The sequence below is a fragment of the Oncorhynchus tshawytscha genome, linkage group LG01, assembly GCF_018296145.1.
Source record: "Oncorhynchus tshawytscha isolate Ot180627B linkage group LG01, Otsh_v2.0, whole genome shotgun sequence".
Taxonomy (NCBI): domain Eukaryota; kingdom Metazoa; phylum Chordata; class Actinopteri; order Salmoniformes; family Salmonidae; genus Oncorhynchus; species Oncorhynchus tshawytscha.
In genome coordinates, this window is record NC_056429.1 from 24,435,488 (window position 1) to 24,459,004 (window position 23,517).

At 41.3% G+C, this 23,517-nt stretch overlaps 2 protein-coding genes across 6 annotated transcripts in view; both read right to left on the reverse strand.

Annotated features, from left to right (window-relative positions):
- LOC112247889 (epidermal growth factor receptor substrate 15) overlaps nt 1-16,630 on the reverse strand; it is a 33,554-nt gene extending 16,924 nt beyond the window's left edge. Inside the window, exons 1-15 of one of the 5 annotated variants that reach the window (XM_042314974.1) lie at nt 16,470-16,630; nt 13,901-13,942; nt 13,289-13,378; nt 13,131-13,178; nt 12,707-12,802; nt 7,907-7,966; nt 7,536-7,661; nt 7,212-7,271; nt 6,512-6,724; nt 6,275-6,420; nt 5,832-5,994; nt 4,979-5,061; nt 2,644-2,716; nt 394-555; nt 1-198 (exon numbers count right to left, since the gene is read on the reverse strand). In XM_042314974.1, the coding sequence (XP_042170908.1) occupies nt 1-198; nt 394-555; nt 2,644-2,716; nt 4,979-5,061; nt 5,832-5,994; nt 6,275-6,420; nt 6,512-6,724; nt 7,212-7,271; nt 7,536-7,661; nt 7,907-7,966; nt 12,707-12,802; nt 13,131-13,178; nt 13,289-13,378; nt 13,901-13,942; nt 16,470-16,496 (1,587 nt within the window). In that variant the 5' untranslated portion in view covers nt 16,497-16,630. The remainder of the gene's footprint in view (nt 199-393; nt 556-2,643; nt 2,717-4,978; nt 5,062-5,831; nt 5,995-6,274; nt 6,421-6,511; nt 6,725-7,211; nt 7,272-7,535; nt 7,662-7,906; nt 7,967-12,706; nt 12,803-13,130; nt 13,179-13,288; nt 13,379-13,900; nt 13,943-16,469) is intronic. The other 4 variants (XM_042315037.1, XM_024416868.2, XM_042314916.1 and 1 more) reach the window with 4 other exon arrangements.
- Nucleotides 16,631-16,860: 230 nt separating this feature from the next.
- calr (calreticulin) lies at nt 16,861-21,367 on the reverse strand. The gene is made up of 9 exons (XM_024416998.2): nt 21,082-21,367; nt 20,646-20,747; nt 20,281-20,484; nt 19,994-20,088; nt 19,554-19,763; nt 19,339-19,452; nt 19,011-19,154; nt 18,782-18,874; nt 16,861-18,650 (listed from the first exon to the last, which is right to left on the reverse strand). The coding sequence occupies exons 1-9, from the start codon at nt 21,173-21,175 to the stop codon at nt 18,474-18,476; spliced, it is 1,233 nt and encodes a 410-aa protein (XP_024272766.1). The 5' UTR covers nt 21,176-21,367; the 3' UTR covers nt 16,861-18,473.
- Nucleotides 21,368-23,517: the final 2,150 nt, after the last annotated feature.

The following is a 23,517-nucleotide window of genomic DNA, read 5'->3' on the forward strand; positions in this document are numbered from 1 at the left end:
CTGAGATACCTGAGAGAAGGAGTCCTTGACAGATTCCTGCAAGGGGGTGAACTGCTCCCGCGCTGCCTGCACCTTCTCTTCCAGCTGCTGGCTCTCCTCCTGCAGTCGCAGCAGCTCCTCTCTGGCCTGCACCAGCTGCTCCTCATACTCCTCTATCCTCTGCTCTTGTGCCGTGTGTTCCGCCTCTAGTGACAAGATCTAACACACACACCCACCAACCACAGAAAGCGAAGCAAGATGTGAGAAAATAGTTCAAACAAAATGGTGGACAATCTGACTGTGACTAGATGTACATTTGACCATCATATGCAGTTGCTATTGACTAGATCCTCTCTGAAGGTGATCCAGGTGCTGTGGGAGATGGTGGTTGGTTGATAGGTTCTGTAGTCTCACCAGCTGGCTCTCATGGCTGCACTGCTGGCAGATGTGACGAAGCTGCTCCTCCAGAGTGGTCTTCTGCTGGTCCAGCTCCTCCAGAGTATCCTGGACCTCCTGGCGCTGAGATTGCAGCCGCTGCAGCTCGCCGCTTTCCTTCTGCACCTGATTCTGCAGGTCCTGAGGAGGGCAGGGATAAGTCACAGCATCCAGAGAAAGATGTGAGAAAAGGAGCAGAAGCACCTATGCAGGAGTAGCGTTTGACTGAGTACTCTGAAGAAAGGACTCAATCAATCCATTGACTGCCAGAATATAATGAAAGATTACAAAGTTAGCTCAGCCTTGAGGTGCTCCACTGCAGCAGAACAAAATCAAATGTGAGCTTCCCCACAGTACCATTACACATGGACTTAGTGTTTATGCCTACATGATGATGTTTATCGAGGAAGTGTGTGTAGGAAGGTGTGGTATAAACTGTTATCAGCCACTACTCAGCACAGGCTCAGAGGGATGAACGTCTTCATCCGTTCCTTCAGAGGAGCAACTCTAAGCTCTGTCTGTTTAAAGCAGCCAGGCAGTCACAGCCCAAAATAGAAGCCATTTATCAGACCAACTCAGCGGCGAGGCACTACTGCCCTCATCCCCTAATCATTCAAGTGCGAGTGCTACAAGAACCAAAGATTTAAAAAAAAAAAGCAAACAGTTTATTGATCCCAATTTGCTGAGAATACTTCATATTCAACAATTACATTACTGATTTACTGCAGGGAGAATTACTCCCGATCACTGTGCAAATGTTAAATAGTTAGATTACTACTCATTGGCCTTAATTTTTACTGCATAATCCAATCTCAGTTGCTCATATACCTATTGAAAAACAGACTAGTTTTCCCATTATTAATATATTGATAATGGCTAATTGGCAGTGACTGGGCATTGCTGAGGGGAACCCTGGGGTAAGGAAACAGTGCTGTCGGTCTAATTACAGCCTTTCAAGCCATTGGCATACAATACCAGAGGAAGAGCAGCCTCACATAAATACAAAGCAGAAAATAACTAATGTTCAACGCAGGGTAATATTGCCATATTCCTATATAGTTTCAATCACTAGGGTTCAAGTGCGGCCGAGAAGTGGCAATATAAAAGGTGTACAAGTGTTAAATGTTAATTTAGTCCTCCCAGAGAGTGGGTCAATAGTGAACAGGACTTGAGAGGATGGGATAATTAAACCTGACAGAGAAGATTATAAAGACAAGATTATAGTCACACACTGGCATCGGGTTTACAGCTGATACCCCTCTACTATGGCATTGGCTTATTCAAGAACACTTGGAATTTTCCTAAAAATGCATTAAATAACATATGTACAGAGCCAGATTACAGGGTATTAAAGTATAATTTAATATACAGTGAGCTCAAAGTATAGGGACAGTGACATTTCTTGAAATGATACAATGACTATGGAGGTTAAAGTGAAGACTGTCAGCTTCAATTTGAGAGCATTGTCATCCATAGCGGGTGAATTATTTAGAAATTACAGCACTTTTAATTCATAGTCCCCCCCATATTGGGGCAAATTTCAATTTGTCATTTCGCAGATGCAATTATCCAGAGTGATTTACAGGAGCAATTAGGGTTAAGTGCCTTGCTCAAGGGCACATGGACAGATTTTTCACTTATTAGGTATAATTAAGTAGTCAAAAAGGTTCAGCATTTGGTCTGATATTCCTAGCACGCAATAATTACATCAAGCTTGTGATTCCACAAACTTGTTGGATGCATTTGCTGTTTCAGATTATTTTGTGCCATATATAAATGAATGGTAAATAATGTACGTACATCCTCCAAATAGGTTATATTAATAAATCAGTTCATATGCTTGATATTAAGAGGTAACTGTCGAAATGTATCACTGAAGCAAGAACTAAACAGCTTGAGGCTACAGTTCAGTTCGCGCAATCGAGATCGTCAACATCAAAATATCATCGTGGTGCACTATAGAGGAGGCTCCGACTCAGACAGGGAGGGTATGTTTGGTTTCTCTGCTGCTCAGCCATAGCTTCATAGCCTAACAGACTCAAGGGGCTACCTCTAACAAATCCAACAAGAGCAGCTGAACAGTAGACTGATTTGACATGAGAAAATGTATTTATAAAACCAGTAGAAAATCGAAATGTACAGAGAGTCATCAAGTGGATGAAATGAAGTGAAACAATAAGGGCAGTGAGAGAGCTCAGGGGAGGCATGCAGCCAGCACGTTCACTGTACCTGGACTTCACTGGTCCTTTCTCTGATGCTCTTCTCCTGCTCTTTAATTTCCTGTTCCACATTGCTCTTCTCCCTGGAAGACCAGCACAGAAGACATGAGTATTTAATCACCGTGGAGACCGAGGGCACCCCCAGCCAGGCTACCACCCCACCACCACCTCTACAATCTTGCCCAGCCGACAGCTCCACTCCCTGCACCACCATCCTGATCCTACTGTAGCAGACCACAACGACCGACCAACCAACGCCTGCAACAACTGCCTTGAGGGGGTCTGTGCGTGTGTGTCGTGTGTTCTGGCAGATGAGAGGCGAGAGAGAGGGGTAGAACTGTGTGTGGCTGCCTGGAGGAAGTGTCAGTGATTCAGCGAAGAGAAGGGAGGGATGAAGCTCTATACCTCCCATTGTTCATTTCCCTGTCTGTTCATCCTCCCATCCACCCCTCCCAACCCTTTCCTGGTCAGATGACAAGGTAGAGGAGAGGGAGCAGAAGACAGGGATAAGTGGAAACATTTGCACAGTAGGCGGGGCCTCGGTTATCAGCTCTCCTACCAAGTCCAAATCTTTCTCCTGGATCTTTATCAAATGACAATAACAAAGCCATTCATTTAGCAAAGTAGAACATAAATATGCCAAAAGGCTGGCCAATAGAATGAATAGTGAATGTAAAAAATAATTAATTTAAACTGAATGAAAAAATGCCAATTATCTTTTTCCATTCATATTTCCACAGTTCATATTATCAAATATAATGAATAATGTTATTTTGATCAACATGGAAGAATGAACCTGTCCGCCTTTCGTTTCAACCAACAGCCACACATGTAGAGAGAGAGAGAGTAGAACCAGCGCAGGGAGAAGCTGAAGTGAGGTAGGAGACGTGCGAGTCAGGAGTACAGACTTCACTGACTGTATAATTTAGATGCCCTGGCTGGCAAGTATCCAGAAATGACAGCTGTTGACATTACATGGTCCTAGGAGCAGCTCTCCCAATTTAACAGCCCAAAATTACAGAATTCTGGTTTCAGACAGCAAGTCTAAATCAAAAGACCACCTCACCCCTCCTGCTCTAAGCTGAAGAATACATTGCTTCATCCACAGCCCCTCCAAAAGGTAAGCGCAGGTTTACAGCAGCACCTTGTCGTGGACACTTACAGCAATCCCCAAAAACACACCTTTGCAGCTTCCCGTACATTATCCTCAATCTGATGCCTAAAGCCTAATAAAGTTCAAAACTTACACCTGCTATCCAGACACTGATGAAGACTACTACTTTCAGACATATTTTCTCACTCTTTACTAACCAGAAAAGGGAAGTTAAACAACAAACAAATTCATTTCCCCTGTGATGTAGCTGTTATGACTGTAGTGGGGCAGATATGTGATGTGTAAGCAAGTGATAAAATATGGTCTGTACTTCCTCAATTCAAAACAGTAGGGGAAAGCCACCATTGTAAATAAGAACTTGTTCTAAACTGACTTGCCTAGTTAAAAGGGCCAGAGTGAGCCAGCCAGACAGAGCAAGCGAGCCAGAGAGCGAGCGAGCGAACGAGGCATAGCGAACCGGGCGAGCCAGAGAGCGAGCGAATGAGGCATAGCGAACGAGGCATAGCGAACCGGGCGAGCCAGAGAGCGAGCGAGCGAACCGAACGAGCCAGAGACCGAACGAGCCAGAGAGCCAACCGAACGAGCCAAAGGTCGAGCCGAACGAGCCAGAGAGCCAACCGAACGAGCCAGAGAGCCAACCGAACGAGCCAGAGAGCGTACCTCTGGAGACCCTGCTAAAAGGCTCCTTCCCTCCCCTCCTCTCTTCTCCTTCCTTATTCAGCCTCCCAGCTCCCTCCATGTGCTCTGGCATCAAACAGCAAGACACACGTCAACGGGAACACGTGTGTGGGTGTCTTTAAACAAGATTCCACCGACACCATTACAACTGTACTGTGTATATTCCCTGAAATGGTCCAATGTTGCGAGACAAAGCGAGCCCTACTTTCGAGAAGGGTAGTTATATGCTCTAACACGCTACCAAACAAAAAGCCGGAACTAACCCATCTCTCAAATACACTTGGTACATGGACGAATACAACTTAGTGCTCTACAGAGAGACCATTTGACTCTAATATGAGTCAAAATATTTTGCTGTGCAAACCTCAAATTTTTATTTAGGAGCACCAGTGGGCCTAGAAAAAAAAAGTAGGATTCCAGCTTTATTACCTCAAATATATTTAATTGTGCTTCAACATTTCTGTGTGTACACCTACATTTTTCAACTTAGGCGCACATGTGGACAGAGCCCTGGTCAACATAGAGCCCTGCAACTCTGATGATTGACACTCACCTTTGTAGGTCAACAATCTCATTGCTGAGTGAGTCCAGTTCCTTGATGGCAGAAAAGTCTGCTGCCAGATTTGCTGCGTTGCTCTGGTGGGGAGAAATCATTCAAAGCAAACGATTTGTTTACATTCACACACTTCACCGACCATACTGTACGTACACTACAACATATACACAACGTCTCAACATTAAATCGACGGAATGGCAAACACAATGTTGAATAACGTAAATATGAGCCTCCAACTAATTTAAGGTCGCCATATAATCAAACCCATTTTACTGAATATGAAAGAATCCCAAAATGACCCATACAAGATGGGAGATTTTTAAGAAATGCATTAACACTGAAGGCACATCTACATGCAAACACAAATGGATAAGGAGGGCACTAAAATTACTAATTAAACTAGGAGAAAAACAAAAAGGGTAGGTAGGGAATATTAGGAGGTGGGTACATGGGTGGGTGACACTGCCAGGAGCTAAGGGGGAGACACAGTGAAGCTAACACTCAGGAGAGTCCCCAGCTAGAGGGAGAGCCCACCTTGTGTACAATGCATGACTCATGAGGAAGAAAGCAAAGAGACAGCATACACAGACTGGGTCAGAGAGACACACAGCAGCAAGCTAGAAAACAAAAACCCACACACCACAGGAGAAGGGAAGGAAACGATTAGTAAAACATCAGGAAATAGAAGTTTTCAAATTTGCATCAACATCAAGTAGCCTATTCAGCAAAATACACAACTCCTAGTCCTTTTATAGAGAAATACACACGATTCAAACAAGATATTCACAGTTTGTGATTATTGGATGTCTAAGAGGGCATGAAATGGTACAAGATGATAGAAATTTGTTACCTGCTTGGTTGCTAGGCTCAGTCTGTCAGAGGGAGGAATCATTTCAGGAGAGAGGTTCTGGGGTGGGTCCACACCGGTGGTCAGTTTCTGGTTAATTAGATGCAGCGCTAGTGCAAACTGTTCCCTGGTAAGCTTCCCCATGTCCCCAATGTCACAGAGCTCCCTGTGGAACACAGATTACCAAATCACACAACAGAAAGATCCATTTACCCTTCCGGCAATGGGCATAATATTGACTAAAACTACGGGCCGGTTTCACAGACCCACATTAAGCCTAGTCCTGCTAAATGGAAAAAAAGTAAAGTTTTTTTTAGTCCAAGAATTGGCTTACTCTGCGTCCAGAAAGCAGCCCTGTATGACCAATGTCCTTGTTTCATTAGTACATTCAAGTGCAGAGAGCCAGGCACCCCATGTTATCTAAGAGATTGTTCCCTGAATCATACCAGATGTGTGCTAGTGTGGCAGAGGGCAAGCCAGTCTTTAAGAAGATATCTCTGACTTCAGGCCCAGACACCAGCCCATCCATGTCAAGATCGGTCTTTGCAAACACCTCGTCATACTTGGATTTGTCTGGAGGAGATACAGCCCACTGAAAAGAGACAGAGGGGACAGGATGGCTATATAGATATGGATTAGGTCTTGCCGCCCCACTTTCATGCCGGGATGAATACTATACTCACTGTGACTGGGGTCACGTCTGGTTTGGAGGGCAGGGTTTTGGACCCTGAAAGGGAGGAGCGGCTCTCTTTGATGGAGGGGGGCGACGGTATAAGGGGCTTCACTGGGGGTACAGAGACAGGGGCCTTTTTCCTCTTGGAGGGGGGAACTAGAGGAGCAGGTAGAGACATGGGCACGGGCTCCCCCTCCAGAGCTCTGTAGACAAGGTACATGGCCTAATAAAAGGAGAACAGACACACATCTATAAATCTGCCTATCATGTCATTTCAATATAAGATCGGGGAAGTCCAATATTTACAAACAACTTATTTTATTTGAGAAGTACACACTAAATCCTACAGCAGAGTCCACATTTCCTCCTTGCACATAATAAAGATTTGACAGCAAACATCTGGCCATTACATAAGTGCATGCGTTCTTTAAAATGTGAGAACTTCAAATATAGCACAACCCTGATTCAAAAAGTGCTCCATTTTGAGATACAGGATCCTTGATAGAAAGCAAGGATGCCTTGAAGCCAAGCGTACATTAGTGCAAACAAATATCGATGAAATATAAATAAAAGCTGGAGAAGGCTATCCAGAAAATGGTCTCAAGGGCAGAGAAAAAAAATTAAATAATTTGGCTGTTAGTGACAGGCTACATTTCTTCTGCATGAATGTCCTCATCTCCTTCCACTTGAATGATAAATCTATTCCTTACCACAGCAAATTCATCTCGGTCAAGCATACCATCTCTGTCTAGGTCACTCAGTTCCCATACCTGCAACATTTAGGGAATTCAGTCCATTCAGCAAGTCAAAAAAATAAAAATAAAATGTATCTAGTCGGTAAAATGGACCAGTCGTGGACTTAAAGCATATCAATGTTATGTCACAAATTACAACACAGTCAAGCCTTCAAATAGCAGCGGCTATGTTTAAAAACACAAGACCACCCTCCAGTGGGCAATTGGGCATACGCATTTACTCTGACGGCCATCAAAACTAATTCTTTTTGGGCCCTGTAGATATGCTATGCTGCTTACCCTTCCCAGTATGTCCACTGGAAGTTTAGAGTTCAGCAACACTGGTTTGACCTTCTCCCCAGAGAGCATGCCACTAACGGGGGAGAGGCTGTCGAAGACTGCATCAAATTTCAGCTTCTCTTCCGTCTGGAAAGATAGACATATAGGTGCATGATTGAAGCAATTTCTACTTCAGATAAAATTAATCAGGTGGATTTTGCAAAGTTGAGAACTCCCTTACATGGCTTTGAAAAATGGATTTGAATGAAGTAAAACGTTCAAATAAATGTGTCATCCATTGATGCGCTTTGCTTCTGCTTTCGTTATAAAAGAGATCAGGACAAAATGACCAGGCTACATTTTTTAAAGAAATAGTAATAAGTTCCCCTCACCTTGACCACCCAAGGGCTGTCAATGGACACTCCCCCAAGTAGAAGTGGGCTGCTTGTGTCCTGCGGAGGAGAAAAGTTGCATCATCAACAAAGGTTCCCTTTTCAGCTCAAAGCACATAAACGTATAAAACTAGCTTCTAAACCAAACATTTGTTTAAGGGGGAAGACAGGATTTTTTATATGTGTATTTAAAAAAACAATAATAAAATGTAAAAAAATTCAGGCAATGTTTACATGATCCCCTTTCAAAACAGTCTGATTTTTACAACATTCTTGACTCGTTATAAGCCTTTTATACATCCCATGCACATGCTGCCACCGGTGATGAGTGAGAGTAGGGTTGTGCCAATGTGGGTGTGTGTCTATTTTGATAAATCACTTGAATGAAAAATAATTATATATATATATAACACACACACTTCATTAGGAATGTTTAGGCAGGTCTTAAGAAACATTAAGACTACAAACATTTATTTTAAAAATAATAGAATAGCATTTTGAGTTTAATTATGTTACTGGTCTGGTCAGCCTGTAGGGTACATGGGATGTGCCATGCAAATTAAATCAATTGTGTTTCATTTTGTTTATTAAAAGAGACACTACATTTACATTCCCATGACCTGATCACAGCCAACACATTATATAGTAAGGATAATTCCCCGAGACAGTTTGTGCATAAATTCTTTGGTTGTGCAAACACACAGCTTCATCAGCTGTCTGGGTGGCTGGTCTCAGACGATCCCACAGGTGAAGAAGTCAGATGTGGAGGTCCTGGGCTGGCATTGTTACATGTGGTCTGCGATGGTGATGCTGGTTGGACATAGTGCCAAATACTCTAAAACAATGTTGGAGGTGGCTTATGGTAGGGAAATGAACATTCAATTCTCTGGCAACAGCTCTGGTGGACATTCCTGCAGTCAGCATGGCAATTGCGCTCCCTCAAAACTTGAGACATCTGTGGCATTGTGTTGTGTGACAAAACTGCACATTTTAGAGTGGTCTATTATTGTCGCATTTTTACATTTTAGTCATTTAGCAGACGCTCTAACCAGTGACTTACAGTAGTGAGTGCATACATTTTCAGCACAAGGTTCACCTGTCGTAATGATCATGCTGTTTAATCAGCTTCTTGATATGCCACACCTGTCAGGTCGATGGATTATCTTGGAAAAGGAGAAATGCTCACTAACTGGGGTGTAAACAGATTTGTGCACAGAATTTGACAAATAAGCTTTTTGTGCGTATGGAACATTTCAAGGATCTTTTATTTCAGGTCATGAAACATAGGACCAACACTTTACATGTTGCGGTTATATTTTTGTTCAGTATACAGTACCAGTCAATAATTTGGACACACCTACTCAGTCAAGGGTTTCTCTTTATTTTTACTATTTTCTACATTGTAGAATATTTGGGAAGACATCACAACTATGAAATATCACATACGGAATCATGCAGTAACCAAAAAACAAAAAAGTGTCAAACAAATGAAAATGTTATATTTGAGATTCTTCAAAGTAGCCACCCTTTGCCTCAATGACAGCTTTGCACACTCTTGGCATTCTCTCAACCAGCTTTATCTGGAATGCTTTTCAAACAGTCTTGAAGGAGTTCCCACATATGCGGAACACTTTTCCGTCCCTCTGTGATCCGAATCAACCCAAACCATCTGAATTGGGTTGAGATCAGGTGATTGTGGAGGCCAGGTCATCTGATGCAGCACCGTCACTCTCCTTCTTGGTCAAATAGCCCTTGTGTCACCAGCAAAGCACCATCACACTTCCTCCTCCATGCTTCATGGTGGGAACCACAAATGCGGATATCCTCCGTTCACTGACTGCGTCTCACAAAGACATGGCGGTTGGAACCAAAAATCTCTCATTTTGACTCATCAGACCAAAGGACAGATTTCCACCGGTCTAATGTCCATTGCTCGTGTTTCTTGGTCCAAGCAAGTCTCTTCTTATTATTAGTGTCCTTTAGCAGTCTGTTACTTGAACAAAGAAGCATTTATTTTAGCTGCAATTTCAATGGGTCTGGTAACTAATTAAATGTTACTCTGGGTCTTCCTTTCCTGTGGCGGTCCTCATGCACTTGAATAAACTTTGAAAGTCCTTGAAATTTTCCAGATTGACTGACCATGTCATAAAGTAATGGACTGTCGTTTCTCTTCGTTTGAGCTGTTACTGCCATAATATGGACTTGGTATTTTACCAAATCGGGCTATCTTCTGTTTACCAACCCTACTTTCTCACAACAACTGATTGGCTCAAAGAAATCCCACAAATTAACAATGCACACCTGTCACCACCAATAAACCCATTATAATTGAGAATTTCAATAAGCATTTATCTACGGCTGGCCATACCTTCCACCTGGCTACCCCTACCCCGGTCAACAGCCCTGCGCTCCCCACAGCAACTTGCCCAAACCTCCCACACTTCTCCTTCACCCAAATCCAGATAGCTGATGTTCTGAAAGAGCTGCAAAATCTGGACCCCTACAAATCAGCCGGGCTAGACAATCTGGACCCTCTCTTTCTAAAATGTTCTGCCAAAATTTTTGCAACCCCTATTACTAGCCTGTTCAACCTCTCGTATCGTCTGAGACTCCCATAGATTGGAAAGCTGCTGCGGTCATCCCCTCTTCAAAGGGGGAGACACTCTAGAACCAAACTGCTACAGACCTATAGCTATTCTACCCTGCCTTTCTAAGGTCATCGAAAGCCAAGTTAACAAACAGATTACCGACCATTTTGAATTACACTGTACCTTCTCTGCTATGCAATCTGGTTTCAGAGCTGGTCATGGGTGCACCTCAGCCACGCTCAAGGTCCGAAACGATATCATAACCACCATCGATAAGAGACAATACTGTGCAGCTGTATTCATCGACCTGGCTAAGGCGTTCGACTGCCAATTACAACATTCTTATTGGCAGACTCAACAGCGTTGAATTCTCAAATGATTGCCTTGCCTGGTTCACCAATTACTTCTCAGACAGAGTTCAGTGTGTCAAATCGGAGGGCCTGTTTTCCTGACCTCTGGCAGTCTCTATGGGGGTACCACAGGGTTCAATTCTCGGGCCGACTCTTTTCTCAATGATGTCGCTCTTGCTGCGGGTGATTCTTTGATCCACCTCTATGCAGACGACACCATTCTGTATACCTCTGGCCTTCTTTGGACACTGTGTTAACTAACCTCCAAATGAGCTTCAATGCCATACAACACTCCTTCCGTGGCCTCCAACTGCTCTTAAATGCAAGTAAAACTAAATGCATGCTCTTCAACCGATCGCTGCCCGCACCTGTTCACCCGTCCAGCATCACTACTCTGGACGATTCTGACATAGAATATGTGGAAAACTACAAATACCTAGGTGTCTGGTTAGACTGTAAACTCTCCTTCTAGACTCACATTAAACATCTCCAATCCAAAATTAAATCTAGAATCGGCTTCCTATTTCACAACAAAGCATCCTTCACTCATGCTGCCAAACATACCCTTGTAAAACTGACCATCCTACCGATCCTCGACTTCAGCGATGTCATTTACAAAATAGCCTCCAATACCATACTCAGTAAATTGGATGCATTCTATCACAGTGCTATCCGTTTTGTCACCAAAGCCCCATACACTACCCACCACTGCAACCTGTACGCTCTCGTTGGCTGGCCCTCGCTTCATACTCGTCGCCAAACCGACTGGCTCCAGGTCATCTACAAGTCTCTGCTAGGTAAAGCCCCGCCTTATCTCAACTCACTGGTCACCACAGCAGCACCTACCCGTAGCACACGCTCCAGCAGGTATATTTCACTGGTCACCCCCAAAGCCAAATCTTCCTTTGGCCGCCTCTCCTTACAGTTCTCTGCTGCTAATAACTGGAACGAACTGCAAAAATCACTAAAGCTGGAGACTCTTAGCTCCCTCACTAGCTATAAGCACCAGCTATCAGAGGAGCTCACAGATCACTGCACCTGTACATAGGATATTTACAGATAAGCTATCCAATCTACCTCATCCCCATGCTGTATTTCTTTATCTTGCTCCTTTGCACCCCAGTAGCTCTACTTGAACATTCATTGTCTGCACATTCTATCATTCCAGTGTTTAATTGCTATATTGTAATTACTTCACGACCATGGCCAATTTATTGCCTTACCTCATTTGCACATGCTGTATATAGATTTTTCTACTGTATTATTGATTGCATGTTTGTTTATTCCATGTGTAACTCTGTTGTTGTATGTGTCGAACTGCTTTGCTTTATCTTGGCCAGGTCGCAGTTGCAAATGAGAACTTGTTCTCAACTAGGCTACCTGGTGAAATAAAAAATAAAATAAAAATTAATTAAAGTGCATTCCAGGTGACTACCTCATGAAGCTGGTTGAGAGAATGCCAAGAGTGTGAAAAGCTGTCATCACAGCAAAGGGTGGCTATTTTAAAATATATTTTGATTTGTTTAACACTTTTTTGGTTACTCCAATGTAGAAAATAGTAAAAATAAAGACAAACCCTTGAAACTTTGTGATTAACGAGGACAAGTTTGATGTCGGACAATAATAGAATGTTCAAGATTTAATGAGTGCAAAAGCTGGTAAGATGAAAGGCAATGTTTCATACCGAGGCATTGGCAAGATTTTGAAATATAATACCGCAATCATGACTCAGTTGGTGGAAATTAAAGTACAGGCTTTGTTACCGGCAATACCTTTCAGATATAAAGAAAATGCGGTAGAAAGTTGTCAGCATGCTAAAGTTGACAGGTTTTCGTCTTGGCATTAGCGATGATTGTACTCACAAACTTTGGAAGAGAAACTGCCAAATTTAGACTCTTGAGTGCCACCTCCAGTCCATTTTGAGCACAGGCCACCAACCGGAGAGCAATGAAGAATTGCTGATGGGAGCAGAGACAAGAAGGGAAAGGGGGATACCTAGTCAGTTGGACAACTGAATGCATTCAACTGAAATGTGTCTTCCGCATTTCACCCAACCCATCTGAATCAGAAAGGTGGGTGGGGGGGTCTTAATCAACATTGTTGGCCTCCAAGGAACAGTGGGAGTTTTACATTGTGAGCTTGGGGATTCGATCCAGCAACCTTTCGGTTACTGGCTCAACACTCCCACCAGCCAGAAGTGTATTGTCATGAACCTTAATACAGTCACGGAATCTTTTAATACTTCTAACAAGACATTGGAAAACTACTACCTAAAAGTTGGCCTACCTGTTTGTTAAGGCACCCCTTGCGTTCTGAATCTGCCAAATCCCAGACCTAAGAAAACATTTTAAAGACATCAGTCACACAGAGATTCCCACAAACTAGCATACTGGTTAAGTTCCATGGCTTGGTGTCTGGCCATGAGCCGTCTCCTCTTATCTTACCTTGCCCAGGACAAGGTCTGCTAGGCCTGATCTCTTCAGGAACAAGGCTCCATCAGCAGCTGCCACCTGTCCACTACCAGACGGGTCAACCTACACCACCGGGCAAAACAAATCAACACTAGAAAGAAGAACTAGCCAGTAAAAGCACCAGATCTCCAGCCAATTTTAAGATCACATTCCATTGAACAATCAGGAACACTTGAGTATAGGCTAATATTTTGAGATCATGGGAGGCCTTAATCCATAACATTTTCCCATTGCAGTGTCTAACCATTTTACATAGCCCTCTTTGAGCCTGCACTGACAGGATTAGCAAAGAGTTATAATAAATTCATAAAGAAGCTTCCTCTTCCAGAGAGTAGATCACAGAGTGGAGAAAAGCCTGGAGACATGTTCAGTGCAGCTCTGCAGTTGCTAGCTAATGCAGCACAGCATTTCCAATTCTATCTGGAGCCCAAATCTGAGCAGCCCTGACAGACCAACGAAAGGATATCTTCTCTTTTACTCAGTTTATAAACCTAGGTACTACCTGCATTAAGACAACCATGGAATCTACCCATAGGCTTTTCTCGATAACAAATCATAAAAAGACCTTTTGAAATGACACCTTACCTGTTTATAGTATTTTTCATAGACAGGATTTCCACTTGAGAGCTGTGGAGAGACATAAAACACTACATACATTTTCTGATCATTAAAAAAAAACTGCCTACATCAACCAAACTGCAAAAGGTAGAAAGCATAGGATAAGACTCATGAATAGAAAATATGAAATAAAGCTAGGCCTAAGCCTACATCTCAGTCTGTGCAAGCATCAGCTAGTTAAATAACCAGACCCCTGTCTCGAACACAGGACACTCACAGTAGACCAACTTGCTAAAAGTCATTTGACTTCTGGCCAAGGATGTAGTCCATTGCCATGGCAGCTGCCAAAAATCAAGGCTAATACATTAAAGATGGGAATAGGCCTATTAACTTTCAAGGAAATCAATATATTTACAATATATTTACTCTGAGCATCATTTGCATCATGTTCATCTTAATAGTTATTAATCAGTGCATCTTTTCCAGTTACTCTTTCATGAAATACCAAGACAGTGTTTGAATGCCATTTAGGCTAATACATCCACAGACTGGCAATGTGTATTTCAGTACTGTGTGTTCGTGCCTCTGGAAACCAAGTTGTTTGAAAGGTAGAAAGCTTTGTCCAACCAACAGGCTAAACGAAGTAGCCTACACTAACACATATTTTACACAATGAATAAAACAAATAGCCTAAGCCTAGTCTACGTATACAATCAGATCAGGAGGAGACAGTTATCTTCCTATGATAATATGAAAGACGGGCACTATAGCATATTTTCTGTTCAAGTACAAATGTCTCAAATAATGTAATAATGGGATGGGTGGGGGGTATATTATGCTGGTTCCTGGAAAAAGAAACATGAGCTGGACTTCCTGACATTCACTTTCTGTGGCTCCTGATGGTGCATCCACAATAGGAGTGTTCTACCAGTAAGAGCTTTGTCTGTGAATAGGCTAAATATTGGATGTGACCTTCTCCTTTGTATTTTTACAAAATGCTAACGTAAAATTTGAACAAAGTGCAAATTTACAATGGCATATGCTGATTCAGAAATACTTTATAAAACATATGAGTTAGCTCATTGAAAAGCTGTTTTAATTGACTGTTACTTTAATAGTCAATTCATAATCTGATCATTATTCACTATATTTTCCCCACGCCCTCCCCATTTTCTTTTGCAAATAATTGTGCCTGGAACTGTTGGTAGCCTAAACTGTCTTTGTGTGACTAATTGCACAGCAGTGTACACTCCCAATCATTCCCTTCACAAAACTGCAACAGATACTATGCTGGTGTGTCTAAAGTACTTTATTGTCCAATCCTTTATCTTCCAATGCACAGCCCTTTTGTCAAGTAACCAAACATAGAGTACTTTATTGTCCAATCCTTTATCTTCCAATGCACAGCCCTGTTGTCAAGTAACCAAACATAGCAGGCGTTAAAATAAACAAGCTGCCAAGAAATGGCACAAACTGTAGTTAAAAGCCCCAGTCTTTTGGCTACCTGACTAAACTCCACATGTAGTGTAGTTTAGTCTTATATATTTTGGACAGCTATAGCTTAGCCCAGGTAAAGAACATGCCACTGCAAAAAGTGAGAAATTGTCAAATCTATAAGACATTAATCATTGCATAATTAGATAGCTAACGTTAGTTAGTAACATGTATAGCTAAAGCAAGCATGATTCAGTCAAAATATGTAACTAGCTGAGAATAACAATATCATCAGATGACAGTCCTTGACCGTAGTCAGAATGTTAGCCAAACTTACTAGTTTAGTCAATTGCAATACAGCACTGGCAAATAATTTCCACACTCAAAATGTATAAACCATTCAATCCATCCTATATACTGAGGCATATCAGACGGCTAGTTCCTCTTCTCAGTAGCTAGCCGTGATGAAAGCAAGCTAACAAAGTTAGTTTGCATTGCCAGTGAAAATTATTACAACGGGATAGCTAGTTAGCTACATAACGCAGACGTTATATCCCCTACCTAATACAATAACGTTAACTAATCCAGCGAGTAGTTAAAGTGGGTTGCAGCTAGCTAGCCAACTAACGTTGTTGCTAACAGACTAACTTAGCTAGCTTTGTTAAACTAGCTGACTGATTCACACAGCATTCTACTGTGAGGGCAAACTGGTATAATTAGCTACGCTAGCTAACGTTGCTATTGCAAAGCAATTTTGACAGTCGAACAAGACACATCGGGAACAGCAAATGCACTTTTTTTCTTATGGACAGTAACGTTACCATTACTTCAAGATGCAGCAAAGTAAAGCAATGAAGTTAATATACTCAAAAGAAAACTACTTTACTGTACACAAAATGTATAGCTAACTACTTATCCAACCATTCCAAAATTGACACTTCACAAGTAGCTACTGTGCGCCTAGCTAGCTAACTACGCCCTTACTTAGCAGTCCCCAAGAGAGGCAAAACTTTTCCCAGGCATAGCTAGCTAGTTTGGGGAGAACTTCCAAAGAATTAAAGAGACCGCGGGGCACACCCGTTTTAATATGTCCAAATCCATCGACAGTCCTCAAATAAATTGACACAACAAGGCAACTACACACTAATCACCGTTTGGTTACCTGAGTCAGAGAGAGACTGTCAGCCATAGTGTTTCTATTCCCACTAACTACTTCATTCTGCGGTGCGATCACTGTATGGTTGCGATAGATTCGAGGTGGCTTTCAAACCCGGAGCTGGAGTTATTGTACTGGAATGGGTTGTTCACCCAGCTACGTCAGATGGCACTGCAGCAGTGCGCCCGCTGATGTGGATGAGATTAACGAATTTTTGTCGGTCAAAGAATGGCTGCCTGCAACGCTGCAAAACTATCCACCGGAAAAATTGAAATTCGCCAGATCTATTCTTCAATATCAATTTACCCGCTTCAAATTACGCGACACACACACAATCAATTGGGGAGCAGTATACAATAATGAAGACTGTGAGAAAGCAACAATAATTGAGTCACACTCACTTCCTTTATGTTTTATTATTGGACAGTAATATGTGTATCAGAATTTCTTTCTTGCACAATTAAATGATCCATCCATATCCTCCCCAGTACAAAATATGTTTTACAAAAGGGTCAAATCCAATCAGCTTGGGACAAGTCTCGTGGGTACAGCAGTGCAGAAACGTTGGCATTAAAAACCAAACGGGTAATATCACAACATAAATTGACATTGCCCCCAAAATAAACATATCAAGAGACTAACATCACTCCCTCCTGCTTCGTGTTTTAGAATATCTGAACGTCTTTAGACATGCAATCTGATTTATTTTTCATAAAATTTGATTTACGGTAGCTTGAATGTGCTTGAGCAGTTCCATTCGTGAAAAAAATGAGTAGTTACCCTAAATCAAGCACACCTCTGTGCTGAACGATTAGTGCTTTGAGGTCGGATCAGGTATCGGTTTGTTTAAACAGTAACCATGGTGTTCTATTTCGATTATTTGTGTTGAATGCTGTAACAGAATGAAACAATTAATATAAGTATGATGATGGTAGTGACTGTTCGTTACTGCTTATCAGTTAACCATAATTTCACGTTACAATATTTCAGTGTACATATGTTTTATTTGACGACTTTCTCTCATGACTACATAGCTGCTGCATATGCCATCTAAACAACATTTTTTTTTTAATGTAGTTCAAAGTAAAGACATATTTATGACGATCACTTAGATCATGTATTGTCAAGTAGAGACACCTCGCAGAGCAACAGCTGCTCTCTATAACCCCTCACGAGCTCGCATTTTTCTGCCTCTTCCGTAGCAGGCGTAAAAGAAACAGACCCGACAGGTAGATGCGCAATGGGTCATTGTAGTTTAAATATTTTTATTTTAAAACTAAGTAGTAGAATGTTGGGAACTACAACATCGCACAGTTCAGGCAGGATCAGATGTATCTTTGAAGTTTCTCCAATGTGCCCATTGAGAAAAACAAACAAATGTAATTCAAATAATTGAATTCGTCAGTCCCTTAGTTGTTTGAAAACCGAAAAAGTAAACATTTCTGGTAATCGCTCAGCACTGTTGAAAATCATATGCAGAAAAGGAAAAGCATTAGACTTTCAGCCATATCCAATACACAAGAGAGATGCCATCTTAATGCCACACACCCCCCTTTGGGCTACAGGCACAAAAATGTGTCCGATTAAGACCAACAATACACTATTTGCTGTAAAGATTAGTCAGGAAATTGTTGGTCATTATCCTTAAGTAAGAAAACTATTTAAGGTTAGCAGTAGAGCTTTGTTTACAGAGGAGAAAGTTCACTTCTCAAAAACAATTGCTGACATAACATCACTGCCAGACAACACTTGTCTCAAATCTAAAGATTAAAAAAAATCTTTAACATCTCCAACCTTGACAAATCTGAACTCCCATAGCAACAGACAATATAATTGCTGTCCTTAGTTTGTACCCATTCCCTTGTCATGTAATTAAAACAATAGCTTCACACCAAAACATAAATGTGCAGCTTCAATGACGAAAAAGAATGTCCAATAAAGCCCAATCTCCAGCCTTGCACCAATGGCTCATAGTAGACAGGGTTCCTTTTCAGAAGTTCCTGTTTGAGTTTATAACTCATCCTTGAGTTTAGAGTCTGTTTCTCCCTCTTCTTCCTCTTCATCGTAATATTCTTCCTCATCCCTCTCCTCTTTATCTTCATCTTCCTCCTTTATATTTACCTCTTCTGCATCACGTTTCTTTCTCTCCTCCTCTTCCAGACTGTCCTTCATCTTCTTTTCAGGGTCCTGTGTAGACAGAAAAAAGCTCAGTTATTGACAGGGTAGGAGATACTGCACACCATAATGTAGCTTTTCTAAAAGGTGACAACTCAATCTAATAACAGGAAATGGAGGTAAATGAGACACTATCGACTAACCTTTGTTGCACCCCATGTCTCATTCCCCACTTCTTCTGCAAGTTTTGGGTCATTGGTGATGAGGAAATTGTCAAAAATAGTGCCTGACTTAACCTGAAAAATAATGAAAAGGTAATTGGTTAAGACTCAAAGAACAGAAAGTAGTATCAACTTCACATTCTCAATAGATTAGTAAATGTTAATCATACAGCATCACATATTAATCAAGAATCAGAGTCAGTCACTTTACCTGCCACAAATCCAATCCAATCACCCCCATGCTGGCATATTGGTAGATTTCAGGGTCAGCAGTGTATTCTGGGTTGTCAATTTCAGGGTGCACCCATTTCCCCTTGTAGGCAGGATTGTCAATTTGTTTGGGTTTCCACTCCCCCTGGGAAAAACAATGTCAGTAAGTAGTTAGTTCTCTATGCATTTAAAAAAAAAAATTCACACCAAGTACCTAAGCAAGTTGCGAGAAACAGCTTAGTCAAAATGGCAAGAGGACATCTTGCCTAGTGTAGTACAAGCACACCTGATTCTTGTGGCCATCAGTTCAAACGACCATGGAGGCTTACCTTATAGTCCGGGTTCGTGACCATGGGAGGCTCCCACTCACCATCCATCTCATCATCCCAGTCATCAGGCTTCTTGGCATCAGGGTCAGGGATGTTCTCAGCAACATCCCAATCCTAAAAGAAAACAGTGGCTTAATAATGTCCTTTACATCTGCATTTTCTACAGAAACCTAGATTGTGTTCTGATGCATTCTTTAGTTCCTCCTAAAACGCACATCCGGTTTCTTGTCTTCAGGGTCATCAATGTTCTCCTTCTCATCCCAGTCATCTGGCTTCTCAGCATCAGGGTCCTTTATCTTCTTGGGGGGAAGGAAGTCAAAGTCCTCCTCTAGGCTTCCAGACTCAACTTTCTTGTTGTCGATTTTCACCTCGTAGGTGTTACCCGGATTGACTATCAGTGTGTACAGGTGGGTATATTCATCATCCTAGGGAAACCACAAGCATAACTGTTAATAAAGGTGGCAGTTTTAGCCACAAAACTAAACGCATTTAGAAACTGCAACAAAATAAAAGGCTGACGCTTAACTTTTTACTGAGAAAAAAGGTGGAACAGCAGAAGTGTTACGTCAGATAACAGATGGTGAAGCTAATAGATGAATACAAGTGCTAGCATTGAATAGAAAATAGAGCATAACTACAACAGTGCTTCTCTCACCTTGCATCTTATGTCTTTGTTGATTAAGTGATTCTTGCCTTTGTAGTTGAAGATCACATGAACTTTCTTAGTACCGGGACCACAGATGTCAGGACCTAAGCCAGACAAAACAACCACAGGAACTTAAATTCACACAGCCAATAGCATGTGGTATAAAGTACAGGCAACTGATAATAATACCTAGGGGACTCGCAATATAGAATGTGACAAATGGTCCATTCCACCATTACATATATGTAGGCTAGTCACCAATGTTTCCACTTACAAATAGCATACTGTAGACTCACCAAACATGATGTTGTATGCAGAATCTCCATGCATTTCCTCCTGGTTGAGATCAGCTGGGAACAGCTTGATGTATCCTCCACCACAGTCAATGTTCTGCTCATGTTTCACAGTGAACTGGATTACCAGTGCCTGGTCTTTGTTGCTGACGGACTCAAAGCGGGAGGATGCAGAGTAAAAGCGAGCATCCTGGCTGGTTTGAAGACCTGAATTGTTTTAAATGTATAAGAAATACTAAACAAAAGCTCGAATCAACCCAAGAGCAACTCAGCTCAAATGACCCATTGAGAAACAGCTAGATGCACTAGATCTTTTTGCTGGATCCTAAAATGGATTTAAGAGAGAGGCACCTTTGATCTCATCTCACCTTTGTTTCTCTCCACATCACCATAGAATTTCCCAGCAGTATGAACAAACTTCCCATAATCTGACTTGTGTTTGGATTCCACCCATCGGCTTTTCCATGCATCTGCAAAAATGGTCATACAAAATCAGGAGTAAATCACCTGAGCGCAGAGTCACTTGACAAGGGCTAAGCAGCTAAGTAGTTGTTCTGGGAAAATTATAGGGGGCAGTACGTGGAATCCATTGACGGTATTTTGGACGAATAATCACTAAATCAGAACATGTCATCTTAATGTGAATGTCATTGAGCATGTCAAGTTGATTTTGCATAAAGTGAGCAGGCTATGAAGTTGGGTCTGCGACACTCATCCAACACATAAAATGTTGTCTAATCACATTTAAAATGTCCAAAAACAATTAAAGAAAATGTATATGTTAGGTATTTATGCATAACTTACCTCCATCCTCAAATTCTTCTCGGAAATAAACGGAGGACTCGCCAAAAATTGATGCGACCAATACGGGCATCAAAAGCATCAACATGGTTGTCATTTCAGCTTGCTAAATAGACTCTAAAATTGTAAATACAATTAGCTATATATAAATACAATTAATTACATATACACTGCATGTAGCAGTACAAATAGCTATACGTTATATTGTTAAAAAGCTGAACTAAGAAGCCTGAAATGCCGCTATATGCAGCGGAATCGCTTCTCTCCGTTCAGAACAGATGTCTGGTTTTCATTGGATAGCAGGTTGCTCGAGGGAAAGCGTAACAACGTCTAACCAATCGAATTCATTGAAAAAAAAGCATAGGACAAATCGTTTTCAGCCAATGCCAGCTGACCACGCGTTTCTTTGACTCACGCCCCACAGTCGTCGAAAGATTACGCACCCATGATATTGCTGGCACGCGCCCCGATTGGCGAGCGGAGTTTGCACTAAATGCAGTAGAATAAGTCCACTTACCCGGCCCACCAGATGAAATAAATCAAGTGCACCTAATGTCATTCCAGAAGAAGAAAAATATAAACACAACATGTAAAGTGTTGGTTCCATGTTTCATGAGCTGAAATAAAATATCCCAGAAATGTTCCATACACAAAAAGCTTATTTAGCTCAAATGTTGTTTATATTCCTGTTAGTGATCTCAAGGATGTTTTATTTGTCTAAAATGACTTAAATTCCATTCCTCTGGGACAGCACACATTCCCTTTCTTCAGCAGCCACTTTCCTGATTGCCTGGTCTGAGTGACACTAGGACACTGACCATAATACCTTTGTTATTGCACACAATGATATGGACAGGGGTCATTAAACAGCAAAACATTAGAAGCCATATCATAGACAGAATATATTCAGAATGCAGCCTCACAGTTCCTCATGAAACAAAATCTGTGCAGTGAATATGCTAATAATACATTTTTACATTGATGGAAAACAGGCAGATGTCATAACACAGCAAAGCACAGACAATCGAACATTTATAAAGACTTGCTGATATGTATACTGAACAAAAATATAAACGGAACATTTAAAGTGTTGGTCCCATGTTTCATGACCTGAAATAAAAGATCCTCGAAATGTTTCATGCACAAATCTGTTTACACCCCAGTTAGTGAGCATTTCTTCTTTGCCAAGATAATCCATCCACCTGACAGGTGTGGCATATCAAGAAGCTGATGAAACCTTGTGCTGGGACATTAAAAGGCCACTCTAAAATGTGCAGTTTTGTCACAAAATACAATGCCACAGATGTCTCAAGTTTTAAAAGAGCGCAATTGGCATGATTACTGCAGGAATGTCAACCAGTGCTGTTGCCAGAGAATTTAATGTTAATTTCTCTACCATAATAGTATTTTGTAATAAGTCCAACTGGCCTGACAACCACAGATCACGTGTAAACAAGCCAGCCCAGGACCTCCACACCTGGCTTCTTCACCTGCGGGTTCGTCTGAGACGAGCCACCAGGACAGCTGATGAAATTGAGGATTATTTATGCCTGTAATAAAGCCCTTTTGCAGGGAAAAACGAATTATGATTGGGTAGGCCTGGCTCCTAAGTGAGTGGGCCTGGCTTCCAAGTGGGTAGGCCTATGGCTGCTCCCCTGCCCAGTCATGTGAAATTCATAGATTAGGGCCTAATGAACTAACTTCAATTGACTGATTTCCTTATATGAACTGTAACTCAGTAAAATTGTTGAAATTGTTGCATGTTACATTATATTTTTGTTCAGTACACATACTTGATAATTTCAATCTTCACAATGGGTTATTTTTATAACACATTCCATTGGACAACAAAAAAACATATCAAAGCATTGTTGGAATACTAAACTTAAGTAAATGCAACATTCAATAATTCAAGATAAAAATAATTGTAGGGGAAAAATATTTGGAATTACTCAAGACCATTTAGTTCAGTAAACATTTCAACAACATAAGTGACTGCCTGTACTCCTGCACACTTATACTACTTTCTTCTAACCTGAATTGTAGTTATTCAGTAGGTTCCAAATTATTTCAAATTATGTCATACTGTTTGTAATAGCGTAGCAATGGGATGTTTTGATTGTCCTGTCCCTTGTATATATAGTTTCTTTATTCATATATATTTTCTACATTTACACACAATGTACACATTTTATTTTCTTTTGTGTTATTGACTGTTTGTTTATATGTAACTCCATGTTGTTTGTGTCGCACTGCTTTGCTTTATCTTGGCCAGGTCGCAGTTGTAAATGAGAACTTGTTCTCAACTGGCCTACCTGGTTAAATAAAAGGTGAAATTAATAAAATCAAATCTGGAAATATTTAGTCCACCTGTAAAACAAGTCATCTATAAAAAATTCCAGAATAATCATTAAAAATGCCCCTAAGAAAATGTATGAA